This window comes from Poromitra crassiceps (assembly GCF_964638095.1).
Source record: "Poromitra crassiceps genome assembly, chromosome: 1".
Classification (NCBI taxonomy): domain Eukaryota; kingdom Metazoa; phylum Chordata; class Actinopteri; order Beryciformes; family Melamphaidae; genus Poromitra; species Poromitra crassiceps.
The window spans coordinates 127437410-127454418 of NC_139623.1; the positions used below are offsets into that span (position 1 = coordinate 127437410).

The following is a 17009-nucleotide window of genomic DNA, read 5'->3' on the forward strand; positions in this document are numbered from 1 at the left end:
ACTAATATTTGCTGGGATAGGGTTGAGGAAAAATAGTCCCACTGCACACTTATGGCCCATTTCCACCGCAGGTAGTAGCGCGATCCCGCTCTGCTCGACTCGATAAATGGTCTCATTCCACCGCTAAAAACTGTCCCAGCCCGGGTTGTATTGGGGTCGAGTCGTGCTACTTTTCGTACCTGCCTCGTCAGGGTTCTATTCTGTGAACCCGGTACCATACGGTGACGTGAAAACATTGTTGACGACTGATTGGTCAGGCAGAATCGTGTTTACTCCGTCTATCTACTGACTGTCAATGCAATGCTACATACCAGTTTAGTGGGCTTACCTTCTCTTCTGTTGTGTTATTTCCATCAGTCTTTTGTGTTGCTGCCTTCGCCTCTGGTGAAATAAAATCGTGGCGGTGGTTTCAATTGTTTTCAGAGAGAAAAAAGTCTGCTGCTCAGGAAGCTGTTGAGTGCAGCGCTCCGCTAGGCCGCAGGCGGGTCTTTGGTGAAGCCGCGGTCTTAGCTGGTGAGGCCGCCGGGGTAGAGGCTTCACACTCTGTCTGTAGCGCCTCTCCCGTCCCCGCGCAGCGCAGCGCATGCATCTCCCGGCCGATTGTCACATTCGCCCATGTACACTGTAGGTCATTTAGAGGCACCAGTATTTCATAAACAGTTTAAAAGTTCTGTGGATGGATTTAATTGTAACGTTATATGTTATAGCCTACTTCCGCTATAGCAGGCGGAGGACAGATATGCGGTCGCTATGACGACCAGCTGTGGGCGGGGGTGGGCGGGGGCAGATGAACGGCGGTCGAAGCAGAACATCCATCGGGCCGAAACGAGTAGAGCCGACTGGTGACGAGCTGTGCAGGGCAGTAAAATGTCGTGGAAATGAGCCATAAGGGTTCACTCTGGAACAATAAGTTAAATGGAAAAAGTAGTCCCACCGCACACTAGGAGTTCACTCTGGAACAATAAGTTAAATGGAGAAATGCTATAATTTCACTACAAATCCACACAGGGAAGACCCAGTCTCAAAACATCAAATGGTAGTTAGTCCATGTAGAAAAAGATGACTTGTTCAAATCCCAAGCCGGCAGGTTAAAAATGGGGGGGGGAATAAAAGCACTGGCTAGCCCCGTAATGTTAAATATAATAGCATAAAAATGTATGTATGTAGGGTTATATACGTGCGTGCCTGCATACGTGCGTGCCTGCGTACGTGCATGCCTGGGTGCGTGCCTGCGTACGTGCGTGCCTTCGTACGTGCGTGCCCGGGTGCATACGTGCGTGCCTGCGTGCGTGCGTGCCTGGGTGCATACGTGCGTGCCAGCCTGTAGGGCTGTCACTTTTTCCCAAAATAAAGTTTGAACGAACTTTAATTGCCCGAAATTCGTTCGAATATATTCGAAGTTTTTTGGTTAATTAAAAAAAAAAAAAAAAAAAATCAGTCCAGGCCACCGGGCATCAGCCCGACATGTTAGCTTGGACGCTCACAGTCACAACACTGCCTCACAAACTTGGCTGCATCCAACTCGAGACAACCTTTCAGACCCTGGAGACAATCTTTCTCAGAAGAGACTAACGCGACAAATCTGGAGACTTTTTCTGACATGGGATTAACATTACCAGCAAGCAGCAGTTGGTTAATTTTGGTTCATAAAAAAAAAAAAAAAAAATCCAACAGTCAATTTACATATCGAACACGAACCCCTCCCCCACATTCAAAGTTGCATTCGAATTTCGAATGAAAAGTGACAGCCCTACCAGCCTGCGTACGTGCGTGCCTGGGTGCATACGTGCGTGCCTGGGTGCATACGTGCGTGCCCTTGGTGCATACGTGCGTGCCAGCCTGCGTACGTGCGTGCGTGCCTGGGTGCATACGTGCGTGCCTGGGTGCATACGTGCGTGCCCTTGGTGCATACGTGCGTGCCCTTGGTGCATACGTGCGTGCCAGCCTGCGTACGTGCGTGCGTGCCTGGGTGCATACGTGCGTGCCTGGGTGCATACGTGCGTGCCCTTGGTGCATACGTGCGTGCCCTTGGTGCATACGTGCGTGCCAGCCTGCGTACGTGCGTGCGTGCCTGGGTGCATACGTGCGTGCCTGGGTGCATACGTGCGTGCCCTTGGTGCATACGTGCGTGCCTGGGTGCATACGTGCGTGCCTGGGTGCATACGTGCGTGCCCTTGGTGCATACGTGCGTGCCTGGGTGCATACGTGCGTGCCTGGGTGCATACGTGCGTGCCCTTGGTGCATACGTGCGTGCCAGCCTGCGTACGTGCGTGCGTGCCTGGGTGCATACGTGCGTGCCTGGGTGCATACGTGCGTGCCCTTGGTGCATACGTGCGTGCCCTTGGTGCATACGTGCGTGCCAGCCTGCGTACGTGCGTGCGTGCCTGGGTGCATACGTGCGTGCCAGCCTGCGTATGTGCGTGCCTGCGTGCGTGCCTACATACGTGCGTGCCTGCGTGCGTGCCTGTGTATGTGCGTGCCTGGGTGCATACGTGCGTGCCTGCGTACATGCGTGCCTGGGTGCATACGTGCGTGCCTGGGTGCATACGTGCGTGCCAGCCTGCGTATGTGCGTGCCTGCGTACGTGCGTGCCTGTGTGCATACGTGTGTGCCTGCGTACGTGCGTGCCTGGGTGCATACGTACGTGCCTGCGTACGTGCGTGCCTGGGTGCATACGTGCGTGCCTGCGTACGTGCGTGCCTGCGTACGTGCGTGCCTGCGTACGTGCGTGCCTGGGTGCATACGTGCGTGCCTGGGTGCATACGTGCGTGCCTGCGTACGTGCGTGCCTGCGTACGTGCGTGCCTGGGTGCATACGTGCGTGCCTGCGTACGTGCGTGCCTACGTACGTGCGTGCCTGCGTACGTGCATGCCTGGGTGCATACGTGCGTGCCTGCGTACGTGCGTGCCTGGGTGCATACGTGCGTGCCTGCGTACGTGCGTGCCTGGGTGCATACGTGCGTGCCTGGGTGCATACATGCGTGCCTGCGTACGTGCGTGCCTGCGTACGTGCGTGCCTGCGTACGTGCATGCCTGGGTGCATACCTGCGTGCGTATGTGCGTGCTTGGGTGCATACGTGCGTGCCTGCGTGTGTGCGTGCCTGCCTGCGTACGTGCGTGCCTGGGTGCATACGTGCGTGCCTGCGTACGTGCGTGCATGCGTGGCTATGCTGGGGGCTCCACTCTGCACTCAGTCAGGGGACTGGCCCTCAGTCATTGCTCAGCTCATTTCTCTTGTTACTCATGTTCTCTCACTAATGATGTGGTTAACTAGAGCATACGAGTCAAAAGGAGAATGAGTGATAACCCCCACTATTAGCCTATTTCTCAGCATTATTTCTTCCTGGTCCCAGGCAGCAGAGACTTTAAACAAGTTTGTCCCTCAGTCAACACAACCCAAAAGCACACTATGCCAAGAGAAATAACACTTGCCTCCATTAATAATAATAATAATGCATTTTATTTCAAAGCGCCTTTCAGGTCACTCAAGGACACTTTACAGGGTAAAATCAGAAGCAGAGCAACAGGCAAGCAAACAGTATAAAATATAAAAAGAGTGGAAGGGAAATAAAATAGAACAAAAATAAAAAACTAAACAATAAACAGAGAAAACACCATGGACATTACAGGGAATAAGCTAATTTGAAGAGATGAGTTTTGAGGCTGGATTTGAACAGGGGGAGGGTGTCAATGTTGCGAATGTCATTAGGCGAGCTAGGATGTTACTTTGTGTTCTGTTGTTGATGCTACAGTCGACCACTGAAGTCTGATGCTATATTATGATCTGCTGTCATGCGCCGCAGGTTGTGTTTGCCCATCAGCCATCTGGAACACTAAATGCCATCCTAATTAGACTTTTATTTATTTATTTATTACGTAATTATCGTCATCTTGGCATCCCCGGGGCTCACTGCTAGTGGTGGTATTTAGACAGAACATGTATCCCATGGTCCACTGCTGTCACCTCAGGGTCCTCGGCATGTGTTCCAGCCCGCGAAGGCCATGTGCCTTCACTCTGCACGTCTCTTCAGCCAACACACACACACACACACACACACACACACACACACACACACACACACACACACATCTGACTAGGGTTGTCACCATACTAGAATTTCTAACTTCAATACTGATACCTAGGAAAATATTGATGCTCGATACCATTTTCGATATCACGGGGAGAATGTCAAAAAATAAACAAAGACAGAAGGAGGGACAGATGCACACGTCTCCATAATCGAGGCCCAATAAACATTGCAGAAATCTTTGAGCTTGTTGAAGCAGATACCCACCAATGATAGGGAGGGAAAATCAGTCTGATTTTTCATTAAGACAAAGCACCCCTGGTATCCATACTGTTGCAAAGGAGTACCTCTCAAACGATCAATGCTCCGCTTTTCTGACATTCTTCAACTCCAAAGTCATTACAACCCACCAGCAACTGGCCTCTACTAACGCCACACGGACTGCTTTATCACCTGGAATCACAATTAACATCCCCTCATCCACTGCGCTGTGAAACTTCAGTCTGCTAACAGAAAATCAAATCACAGAACTCATCACCAAGTCCAATAGCACCACATGTCCTTGCTAATTCTAGATTTTGTTAATTTTATTGTTTAGTCTATAAACCATACTATTATGTAATATTTTTTCTGTTCTTTCTTTCGTTCTTTCTTTTTATTTGTTTTCCTTTTTTAAATATATCTGTTGAATTTGATATGGGGGAGGTACCTTTATAAGCCATTTTTGGCTTCCAACCTCTCCTGCACAATAAGCAATTTTTTTTTAATTATTTCTGTATGTTATGTATTTGTGTGCAAATAAACATAAACATAAACATGTCACCTGCATCCTATCCCTACCACACTACTGAAGTCATGCCTGCCCTCTATTATCTCCCTCATCACCTCCATCGTCAACTCCTCCCTCTCCACCGGTATAGTTCCCCCATCACTTAAGACTGCCATAATCAGACCAACCCTCAAAAAACCTGGTCCGACCCATCCGATCACAATAACTACAGGCCAATATCTAACTTACGTTTCATTTCCAAAATTCGTGAAAAAGCAGTCACATCCCAACTTCAGACTCACCTCCATAGCAATAAACTGTATGAGCAATTCCAATCTGGTTTCCCTCCCAATCACAGCACAGAAACAGCCCTGGTTAAAATCTCCAACGACCTCCTCCGCGCAGCAGACTCCGGCCTACTCTCCATCCTCATTCTCCTGGTCCTAACTGCAGCCTTTGATACAATTTCCCATCAGCTACTCATGGACCGTCTCACCAGCATTGGGGTTTGAGGCACTGCCTATAAATGATTTGCCTCCTACCTCACAGACAGAACCCACTCAGTCCGTATCCACAACTTCCGGTCAGAATGCTCCACAGTCCACCACGGGGTTCCACAGGGTTCAGCAATGGGACCAATCCTCTTCATCACCTATCTCCTCCCCGTCGGCAATATCCTCAGACACCATGGCGTCCATTTCCACTGCTATGCTGACGATGCACAACTCTATATGTCCACCAAGCCCACTTCCACTCTTCCACCCACCACCCTCACTGCCTGCCTCCACGACTTACAGACCTGGATGACAATTATTTAAAACTCAATAACAATAAACCTGAACTCCTGCTCATTGGCTCAAAATCAACGCTCACCAAAACAAACACGTGTTCACTCCCCATCGCTGGAACCACCATCAGAATCAGAATCACTTTTATTGCCACAGTATGCAAGTTACATACGAGGAATTTGTCTTAGTGTCTGTATGCAGCGTAGCGGTCACATCAATATACAGAGATAAGAAGTAGGAAGATAACTAAAGACAATCACAAAGTTGCAAGTGCAATCAAATCCAGTAAATATATACAATATGTACATGAGTGGTGAAGTGTTCTGTGGATGATAAATATGAATTTACGTTGGATTTACATGAGATTTACAGACTGAGTTAAATAGACGTTAAATAGGCAGTGGATTTACATGAATTTACAGTCGGAGTTAAATAAGAGTTTACATTGAATGTATATGAAATTTACAGGCTAAGTTAAATAGGCATTAATGTGCAGGGAATTTACATGAATTTACAGTCCCAGTTAGACAGGCATTTAAATTAGATATGAGTTCCAGTTTTATGGGGGGGGGGGGGGGGGGGGGGAGTTCAGTTGAGTATAGGAGGAGGTAGTGAGTTTGTGAGGGGGGGGGGGGGTTGTTGGTGAGGTCCTTGGCGGAAGGGGTTTCCGGGCCTTGTTGGTGAGGCTGATGGCGGTTGGGAAGAAGCTGGTCTTGTGGCAGGTGGTTCTGGTCTTGGCAGACCTCACTCTCTTGCCGTGGGGGAGTGTCTTAGTTTGTGGCCAGGGTAGGAGGGGTCAGCCATGATCTTACGAGACCGCTTCAGTGTCCTGGCTGCATGCAGGTCCTGGAGGGATGGCAGGTTGCATCCGATTATCTTCTCAGCGCAGCGGATGATGCGCTGAAGTCTGTTGATGTCTTTGAGAGTGGCAGCAGCATACCAGACGGTGATGGAGGAGGTGAGGATGGACTCAACGATGGAGGTGTAGAAGTGCACCATCGTGGCCTTTGGCACTTTGAATTTCTTCAGCTGCCTCACAAAGTACATCCTCTGCTGTGCCTTCTTGGTGCCTTCTTCATTTTAGGTCCTGGCTGATGATGGTCCCCAGGAAGCGGAAGGACTCCACAGTGTTGACTGGGGAGTCACCCAGGGTGATGGGGGAAGGTGGCACTTTGTTCCTCCTGTAATCCACAATCATCTCTATTGTTTTTTTAACATTTAACACCAGGTTGTTTTGACTGCAACAAGTCACCATTGCCGTCTCTCCCCACATGTTAAGAGCCTTGGAGTCACCCTGCATCTAACCCTTTTACATCTCTTATATAAATATTGGAGCCACCGAACGTGTACAACCCATTCCACCGACCCACTAAGTGGCGACAGTGCTCTCCCAGACTAGAAAAAGCAGAGCCAAAACTGCAGGGGAACGCGCGATGAAACCATTCTCATACTGTAGAATGGATTGGCGAAAACGCTTTCGCTTTCACGCTGATTGCTGGCGGTGAGGGATTGCAAATTTGCATAATAGATTACGGGTGGAACACACTTTGAAACACGCAGCATAAATAAGACCAGAATCGCAAAAGCTTCATCAAAGCTCTCAACCGAAACTCCAAGAAACGAGCGAGCCCATCCAGACTTGCACAGCGGCCGCCAGCAGACAGGAGCAGCAGCAAAGCAGTGAGCCTGGTGACGCGAGGTTACAGCAGCAACAGAAACGAGCTTGTGACACGCCCGCTGCAGCCAAGAAGAACACACACGGAGGGAGGTGTTTGAAGGAGAGGGGTGTTTCCTGCTGTTATGGAGGAAATTACTGTTCAAAACTATTGTTTAGATGTCTGACGTCTTACTGATGCCAAAAATGAATGGTTAAAGTGACTGTTCTATCGAATTTCACAAAAAGCCATTTATCTCAGAATAAATTTTCAGACGCTGAAACCATGCTGTATTCAAGTGCTAATGCCTACATAACTACTAACTCTACAAACTAACTCTTTTAGACAGAGAAAGCACACATTCTATTAGTTCTTTTTAGATATTTTGTGTTCACAAAATCTTAGCAGAAAAGAATCCTCAGGTCTTGAAAGATGAGCCAGAATCCTCAAAAAACCCCTCTGGCAGAAGCTACCTACAGTAAAAAAAAAAAAAACAGCGGGCAGTGAATGTGTTAACATTTAAAGCCCCCTATATCTTATCCCCCACTTACCTTTTGATGTTTTTACTTATTTTACGTTCTCTTATACAATACTAATATTGTAGCATTTTTTTTCTGTAATATGTAGCGCTGTGTGGCTAAGTGTCCTTCTTAGACTGCCTTGCATTTGCACTTATCGGCCATGGCCTCTAATGCACTTTAAAACTACACTGGCACTTTTGAACTGCTACTTTGTACTACCTTGTGATCTATTGTGTCTCCATTTTTGTTTTTATGGTCTATTTGTGTCTGCACTTTATTTTTATGTTTTTATCTCGAGCTTTGTGTGATTTTATGACTGTTTTATAGGGGTGTCACGATACACTCAGTTCACGATACGATACGTATCACGATACTGGGTTCACGATAACGATACGATACGATACGATTTTAACAATATTTTTTTAAACTTGAATAATGACAATATATGACTGGAAAAGTAGTATTTTATTTGAAATGCACAAATACAAAACATGCTGTTGTGGGAAATTGTTATTACAATAACAACTAGAAAAAACATGAGATTGGAGATAAGGCTTATGTTGAAATAGAATGAGTTACACCGTCACTTAGATTTACTTTGAACTAAAAGGTTTCTCAGCAGTATAAATTCTCATTATGCATCTTCAGTTTTTCTTCAAACTCAAACAAGACTTTTCTTAATCTATTTTTTATGCATCTTCAGTTTTTCCTGTCAAGTAAACAGTTTTGCCAGAAACTCAATTGAATGGTTTCTCTCCTGTATAACTTCTCATGTGTCTCTTCAGAGACTTGTTCAACTGAACTACTTTCCACACATTGAACTTCAACAAACAAAGACGTTTCTTAGTCTATTTAAAAAAAAATTTTTTTTTTTTTTTTTTTTTTTTTTTTTCGGGATATGAGATTTCATCTCAACGATACATATCGTGACGTTTTACTATCGCGAAATTTCGTGGGACGATATATTGTGACACCCCTACTGTTTTATGTTTATGCTTTGCTGCAACCCAAAGTGCCCTTCTGGGACATATTAATAAACTTGAACTTGAACTCACAGACCTCCTTCAGACCTACACTCCCCCCCCCGTTCACTCTGCTCATCATTAGCATCCTTACTGGAAATCCCCCCGTTCAATCTCACCACAATGGGTGCCTGGGCATTCTCCCATGGTGCACCCAAACTCTGGAACTCCCCCCCCCCCCCCCACATCCGTACATTGGACCCACTTACCGAATTCAAAACTGCAGTCAAAACCCATCTCTTTAAATCTGCCTATTCCCTGTAATTCCATAACCTGACATCTCCTGATTTACTGCCATTTTGTTCACCTGTGTGTGTGTGTGTGTGTGTTTGTGTGTGTGTGTGTGTGTGTGTGTGTGTGTGTGTGCCCCTGCTAACCCTTACTAGTATTATTAGGGGTTCTGATTTTTTTTTTTTTTTCTTCTTCTCCGGTAAAACTGTATGTACAGCAGAAACTGTAATGCTCAGCATAGCCAGACTGGGCACATAGATTGTAAATGTGCCTCACTACTCAGAAACAAAAAATTACCCATATCGGCCAGAAGGTGGCGCTATAACAGACCATTTCGCGTTATGGTCCATATCTTCTGAACCGTGTGTCCTATACTCAAAATTTCACTTCTCCTGGTTTCCCTGGAGCATCATGCATCTACCCTACTAGGGCATGCCCATTTTTGTCTGGTAGATTTTCCGCCATTTTTAATTTTATCAAAAACCTACTTTTGCAACCTCCTCCTAGACCGTTTGGCCAAATCACACAAAACTTTTTCTGGGTCATCTATGGACTACCCCAACCTAAAGTTATCAAAGGATTTTGGATACATGAAACCGTTTTGAAATGATAAATCTCTAAACTTTTAATGAAACACACGCCGACACTAAATTGCCCACAACTCATTAACCGGTCAATTACAACTACTGCTGCTACTACTGCTGCTACCACTCCCACTACTACCAACACTACTACTACTACTATTACTACTTCTGCTACTATTACTACTACTACTACTACTACTACTGCTGCTGGAAGTTGGAATGTAGCATTTTGGGTTGGGTTAATGGGTTTTGGGGTTCTGCATCTGCTGTAGCATAATACATAGTTGGTTTAGATGTCACACAGTAATGCCCGATCCACAAAGACTTGACACCCACGTTTTAATAAAAACAAGTTTATGCCATAATAAGGTTACATCCGTGCCTTGTCATTGCTGTGGAAGGATGGTGTAGGGGGTAGAGTAGCAGACACCAAAGCTGGAGGTCCTGGGTTCAAACCATGGATACGTGAAACCGTCTTGAAATGATAAATGTTTAAACTTTGACACTATGTCATCACCGATGACAGTCTTGTGACATCACTGATGATGTCATCTATGATGTCATCTATGATGTCATCTATGATGTCATCCTTCCTCTACATAACATTGCGCGCACACACACACACACACACATGCACACACACACACACATGCACACACATATACACCTATACACACACACACACACGCCACACACACACACATACACACACACACACACATATACACACACACACACACATACACACACACACACACACACACACACATATACTCACACATATACACACACATATATACACACACACATATACACACTTACACACATATACACTAACACTACTATTACTACTGCTACTACTGCTTGAACCCGGTCAGGTCACCAAATCTCAACCAAACTTTGTGCACTTGTGCACATACCAACTCTGACTAAATGTGCAATTCAGTGTCTATATTATCTGACATACACCCCCCAAGTCACCAGAAGCTTGGACCCCGCATCGCCGCTTGCGGCTATATTTATTATTATTATTATTATTATTATTATTAGTCTTATTATTGCTTATTGCTACTTGTGCATTACTGCATGTACTGTTTTTATCTTTTCATTGTATGTTTTTTATTGAAATTGTAAGGTGACTTTGAGTGTCGTGAAAGGCGCCATCAAATAAAATTGATTATTAGGGGTCCAAGCACGAAGTGCGTGGATCCCTATTGTATCTGTTCTGATTATTTTTTTTTTTTTTTTTTTTTTTTTTTATTCTTCTCCGGTAAAACTGTATGTACAGCAGAAACTGTAATGCTCAGCGTAGCCAGACTGGGCACATAGATTGTAAATGTGCCTCACTACTCAGAAACAAAAAATTACCCATATCGGCCAGATGGTGGCGCTATAACAGACCATTTCGCGTTATGGTCCATATCTTCTGAACCGTGGGTCCTATACTCAAAATTTCACTTCTCCTGGATTTCTTGGATCAATACGCATCTATCCATATAGGCCCCGCCCATTTGCGTGTGCCTAGATTTTCCGCCATTTTGAATTTTATCAAAAACCTACTTTTGCGAACTCCTCCTAGACCGTTTGGCCAAATCACACGGAAATTCTTCTGGGTTATCTATGGACTACCCCGACCTAAAGTTATTAAAGGATTTTGTATACGTGAAACCGTTTTGAATTTATAAATGTCTAAACTTTTGTGTATTTGCTTTTGTTCTTTTCCTGCCCTAAAAGTGTGTGGATCTCAGAAACCATACCCCCCCCATCACCCAAACTTTCCACACAGGTTCACGACATCACCCACTACTCAGAGTAAAAAAATTACACCAATCCACCAGATGGTGGCGCTATAACAGCCAATTTCACGTTTTTCGGTCAATAACTTCTGAACCACGAGCCGTAGAATCAAAATTCCACGTCTATCGGTTTCCCTGGAGCATCGTGCATCTAACCTACTAGGCCACACCCATTTCTGTCTGGTAGATTTTCCGCCATTTTGAATTTGATCAAAAACCTACTTTTGCGAGCTCCTCCTAGACCGTTTGGCCAAATCACACGAAACTTTTTCTGGGTCATCTATGGACTACCCCGACCTGAAGTTATTAAAGGATTTTGGATACGTGAAACCAATTTTAAATGATAAATCTTGAAACTTTTAATGAAACACACGCCAACCCTAAATTGCCCACAACTCATTAACCGGTCAATTACAACTACTGCTGCTACTACTGCTACCACTCCCACTACTACCAACACTACTACTACTACTATTACTACTTCTGCTACTATTACTACTACTACTACTACTACTACTACTACTACTACTGGAAGTTGGAATGTAGCATTTTGGGTGGGGTTAATGTGTTTTGGGGTTCTGCATCTGCTGTAGCATAATACATAGTTGGTTTAGATGTCACACAGTAATGCCCGATCCACAAAGACTTGACACCCACGTTTTAATAAAAACAAGTTTATGCCATAATAAGGTTACATCCGTGCCTTGTCAGTGCTGTGGAAGGATGGTGTAGGGGTAAAGTAGCAGACACCAAAGCTGGAGGTCCTGGGTTCAAACCACGGCCAGGTAACTGTTTTATTTTTTGAAAATGTAGAATAAAGGTTAATCTGGATATAATTATGTATAAAGCTGCTGAATACACACTGTGTACATAGCAGAATAACTGAATATGCCTATTCATGGTAACGTCATATTTCGACGTCATCTTGACATTCCTGTGTAGATGTCTAAATGATCCCCAAATCGGCTGTGATTTGGCCTAGTCCTGGACGTCACTGAAAGATGATATCAGAACATCATCATGATGTAATTGTGTTTGCTGGGAGCCTTCTTTCAGATATATGAGAGGAAAAACATTCCAATACATTATTGTGTCTTCAGATGTGAAAGGTCCAAAAAGAGAATTCAATCTGAATTATCCTTGTCACTCATGTGTCCATTGTAACAGCACAACCCACACCAATTAGTTCAAACACCTCCATTCAGGGCAGACTTTTAATGTAAAGTGGTGCATTATGTGTGTAATACAGAAATTTCCTTAATGGTAAATGGACTGCATGACAAGCTGCCATGCAGGGTGCTGGCTATAGTCACCAAAAGCAATTTCAGGGATAAAACCATCAACCTTCTGTAGTGGACGCCACTACGCCCTATGGTTTGATTTGAGTGTGGGAAAGACTCAATGACAACTGAAAATTCTGATTTCAGAACACAAAAGCTCCATCATGAGACAAGAACTAACCTCTCCTGTTGCAAAACACGTTCTTGAACACAGCCACGCAATCTCCAGCTAACATTTCCAAGATATTGAAAAAGTTCATGAGACACCGCAAAATAAGGAGGCAACATGTTGAGTTTTAATTACTGTTACTGACTTAACTGTCTGAAGTTGAAAATTGTTCATTCCACATGGGGTTTGAACTTTGAGCCGCAATAGTCTTTAGTTAGCATAAGTCATGAGCTTTACCAAGTGAGCTATCCAGACTGTTGTATTTAACTTTGTAGACCATATTATATGCATCTGCAGAGCCAGAGAAGTACTTGTCGTATTGACAGTATGTTCTACCCAAATACCACTTTCTGTCCAGATATTTAAAGGGAAATTGTACACAAAAACTGCTTTCTATCCAAGTACTACTTCAAGTCACAAGTACTTATGTGACCACAACACCCTGACTGACCCCATCACCCTTTACTGACCACTACACCCTTACTGACCTTGCTTGGACCCCGTCACCGCCGCTTGCGGCTATATTTATTATTATTATTATTATTATTATTATTATTATTGTATCGGTTTCAACATTTTTTTACTGCTACTTATCAATAGGCTACTATTGATACCTGTTGCAAATGAGTATTGTATCCGTTTCAAATGTATCAGTACTTTTGACAACCTTAGACCTGTCATAACAGAAAATGGCTCTTTACAGCATCTTTAGTTTTACGAACAGGTTGATTTCATCAGATCTCTGAGAGAAGTGCTTTTCTGACATCGCCAATCTATTTTGACAACCGATTCTTCTCTGGGTTTGTCCAAGATTAGCAGCGATGTATCCACTTATGCATTGGACCGCAGCTGCTCTAGTGCTCTCCAGGTTTTTGGTTGTCTGCAGAAGTTTGCCTGTCTGATGTGCCTTCATTCAAAGCTTTGAGGTGACGGAGCATAATTGAGGAAGGGATCGCTTTCTTCCAAGTTTCCACTCAGACTATGGAGTCATGATCAGATCTGTACACCCGGACACCTTAGGATGGGAAGGAACAACTTTATTTTTCAGAGCAGGAGTAAGGAGTGATTATTTTTCTTAGACGAGAGTGATGCAGGGTAAGAAAGGTTCTGGTTGACTAAGAGTAACAACTGTGTTCCCATATTATTATTAACTGCTATGCTCTCTTGCTGTACTGTATGATCTATTGCTGCATTTGTTTATGGTTGGAAGTGGTAAAACGCGTCATCTCCGACCCACGTGTGTGCCAGCTTCAAGTCACAAAACCATGGATGCTAATAGCATCAGCTAAATTAGACAATTCACAGCTAATAACAGCATTAACGCTTGATTCTATGGGTTTAACCAACTAGTGTATTGGTATGCTGATTGGTCTGAAAGCATACTGAAAACAAAGAATCTGCCAGAAATGTGTTTTTGGCACCATATACGATGTGGGTGGCCATGTTGAAATTACGTCAAATGACAAACTGGGAGCAACTAGGGGTTGAGAGAAATCATACCCGAGTGTCCGACTAGGAACTAGTCTAGTCTTTTTCCCCCCTAAAGATCAGACATTAGCCTCATTCCAGTTCACAAAATAGAGAAGACAACTTTTTAAACTGGAGAGCAGTCTGTCTTTGAAATGGAGTAAACAGAATGGAAATGACACCCAGCCGGGGCACATCGTCCCCTCAGCTGTCAGCGTGCGAGGCAGGAAACGCTTCCTGCCCTTTCCCCATGATGACATGAACCCCTTTAAACTGTGACAATCACCCGGACAGAAAACCAAAGCCAGGCTTTGAGAGTCACCCGTGTGAAAAATCAACACCCAAGTGCAGAATCCTTCTTATTTATCAACGCCTGTGTGTTGCCATAATGTAATAAATTTGATGCAATTTTATTACAAAGGATGGGATTTATTCAAATGCATTTTGTGTTCAGTACTTCACATTCCTTTGGGGATGCGGTATGATTTCCTGCTTTGAGGGGGAAGGATGGAGAGAGGGAGGAGAACAGGGAGACAGATGGAGTGTTAAAATGAGCTCCAGGCGGCGAGAGAGACAGCTAGGCCGAGAATGAAAGAGCGGCACAGAGAGATTTAGCACTTCAAATGAAATGTGGCTGTACATTCATAACTCTAGTGCACTTTATTAAGACAAAACCAACGTTTTGACCGCAAAGCAGACTGTCGGCAGTTAATCAAAGACTACTTTGCAAGGTGTAGCCTACCTGAAACAAGACCTCACCTGGGATGTGAGCAGTTATCAGTGATGAGACAAAGTCAGGTGCGACAGAGGGGGTTGTACACTGCACTGCAACATGTGAGATTATCTATTACCCCCCCCCCCCCTCGGCTTATTTTAAGAAAATAAGATTTGTAGGACTCATTCATAGACTAAATTACTTGAGATGGAGATTTTTCACAGTGTATATTGATATTTTTGACAAGATCTACAATGTGACTCATATCTCTCCCCAATGCTGCTCAATAACCCTAGCGTGCCTGTGACTGTGCTCCCTCTAGTGGAGAATGAGAGCCACTGCGACTTTGTCAAGCTGCGTGAGATGCTGATCAGGGTGAACATGGAGGACCTGAGGGAGCAGACCCACGCCCGCCACTATGAGCTGTACAGACGCTGCAAGCTGGAGGAGATGGGCTTCAAAGACACAGACCCCGACAGCCAGCCCTTCAGGTAGAGAGGGAGGGAGTGGATACTGACACAATAGAACAATGACTGCAATAATCTGACTATTGACCTTCATCTAAATAAGACAATATTTTGATTAAAGGAATAAGTGCGCCCAAAAATGAAAATTCTGTCATTATCTACTCACGCCCATGCCGATGGAAGGACAGGTGAAGTTTTTTCATCAACAAAACATTCCTGGAGTTTCACAGCTAAACACTGTTGCAGAATTCTCCTAAACAATTGAAGTGGATGGTGACCAATTTGCAAATGGGGGAAAAACAAAACAAAAAAACAAAACATAAAATGCTTGTATACTCACCTGTCACAATCCAATTCCTCACAAGCCCTGAGATGCCAAGTTGACTTGAAAAGACGTCATTTACACCCTGTTTTTAGCTGAAATCTTCACTGTAGAAACATTCTCAAAGAAGAAAAGCTGCAGTTACTGTAACCTGGCTACAGTGAAGATTTCAGCTAAAAACCGGGTGTAACTGACATATTTTCAAGTCAACTTGGCACCTCCCCGACTTGTGGAGTTCGATTATGCTAGGTGAGCAGCAGTGTTGGGGGTAAAGCTTGTTTTATACTCGCTGTGCCGCGAAGGGTGCGGGGGAGGAGCGAGGGGCGCGAGCGTCAAATGATGTCAATGTGTTGGGCGCGACCTCCGTAGGCCGCCCACCGCGTACCTGAATTTTTTTCTCACAGCGCGACCTCTGCACGGCTTCTCTCCAAACATGGAGGCTTTCGAGCCACTGAGCCCTGAACACTGAGCTGTGTTTTACCACATTTCTTAATAAGTGAAAAAAGAGTCCCGCACACTGTTAAGTTGCAATCAAATTTGTTTTACTGTGACGTTTCGGTCACCGACCTTTTTCAAACAAAATTTGACAAAACAGAGTTTTGTTTGAAAAAGGTCGGTGACCGAAACGTCACAGTAAAACAAATTTGATTGCAAACTTAACAGTGTGCGGGACTCTTTTTTCACTTATTACGGACGTTTTTGTCTTTGCCCGACGCACCTGTCCTGAAAGATGTGCGGAGTTTCTCTTCAATTACCACATTTCTTGACTCAGGCTGAACTTTGATTTGCAATTGTTAGTTTTTAGTCATTTCACCAAGTAAATGTGTTGTGTTGAGAGCATGGTTGAGAGAGATTAAAAGCAGCACAGAGTAGGCTATCAGGGCTGAGAACTGAAACGGCTATATTAAAAACAAGTTTGGTGATTCATTCATGTGCTGATATACGGTCGTTTGAGAGTGAAAGCGCACTCACAGGCTGTTCTCACTATTACCATTGTACAATGTAAATGCTGATCACTTGGCTGCCATTCTGAGAATAAAAACATTTGCTCCAGCGCGAGGTCCGCACGTGACTCGCGGAGCTCCGCCTCGTGGAGCCTTGCTCGAGTATAATGAGCACTTTACTCTTTACAAAAGTACTTTACTTTTACCAGTAACTCAGTAATATAACTTATCACCAATAGGATTTCAGTAATA

General features: G+C 44.5%; 1 protein-coding gene across 2 annotated transcripts in view; it reads left to right on the forward strand.

Annotated features, from left to right (window-relative positions):
- Window positions 1-17009, forward strand: part of septin8a (septin 8a) — a 124972-nt gene that overhangs the window by 96515 nt on the left and 11448 nt on the right. For both annotated transcript variants that reach the window (XM_083643567.1, XM_083643566.1), the window contains exon 7: window positions 15347-15515. In XM_083643567.1, the coding sequence (XP_083499693.1) occupies window positions 15347-15515 (169 nt within the window). The remainder of the gene's footprint in view (window positions 1-15346; window positions 15516-17009) is intronic.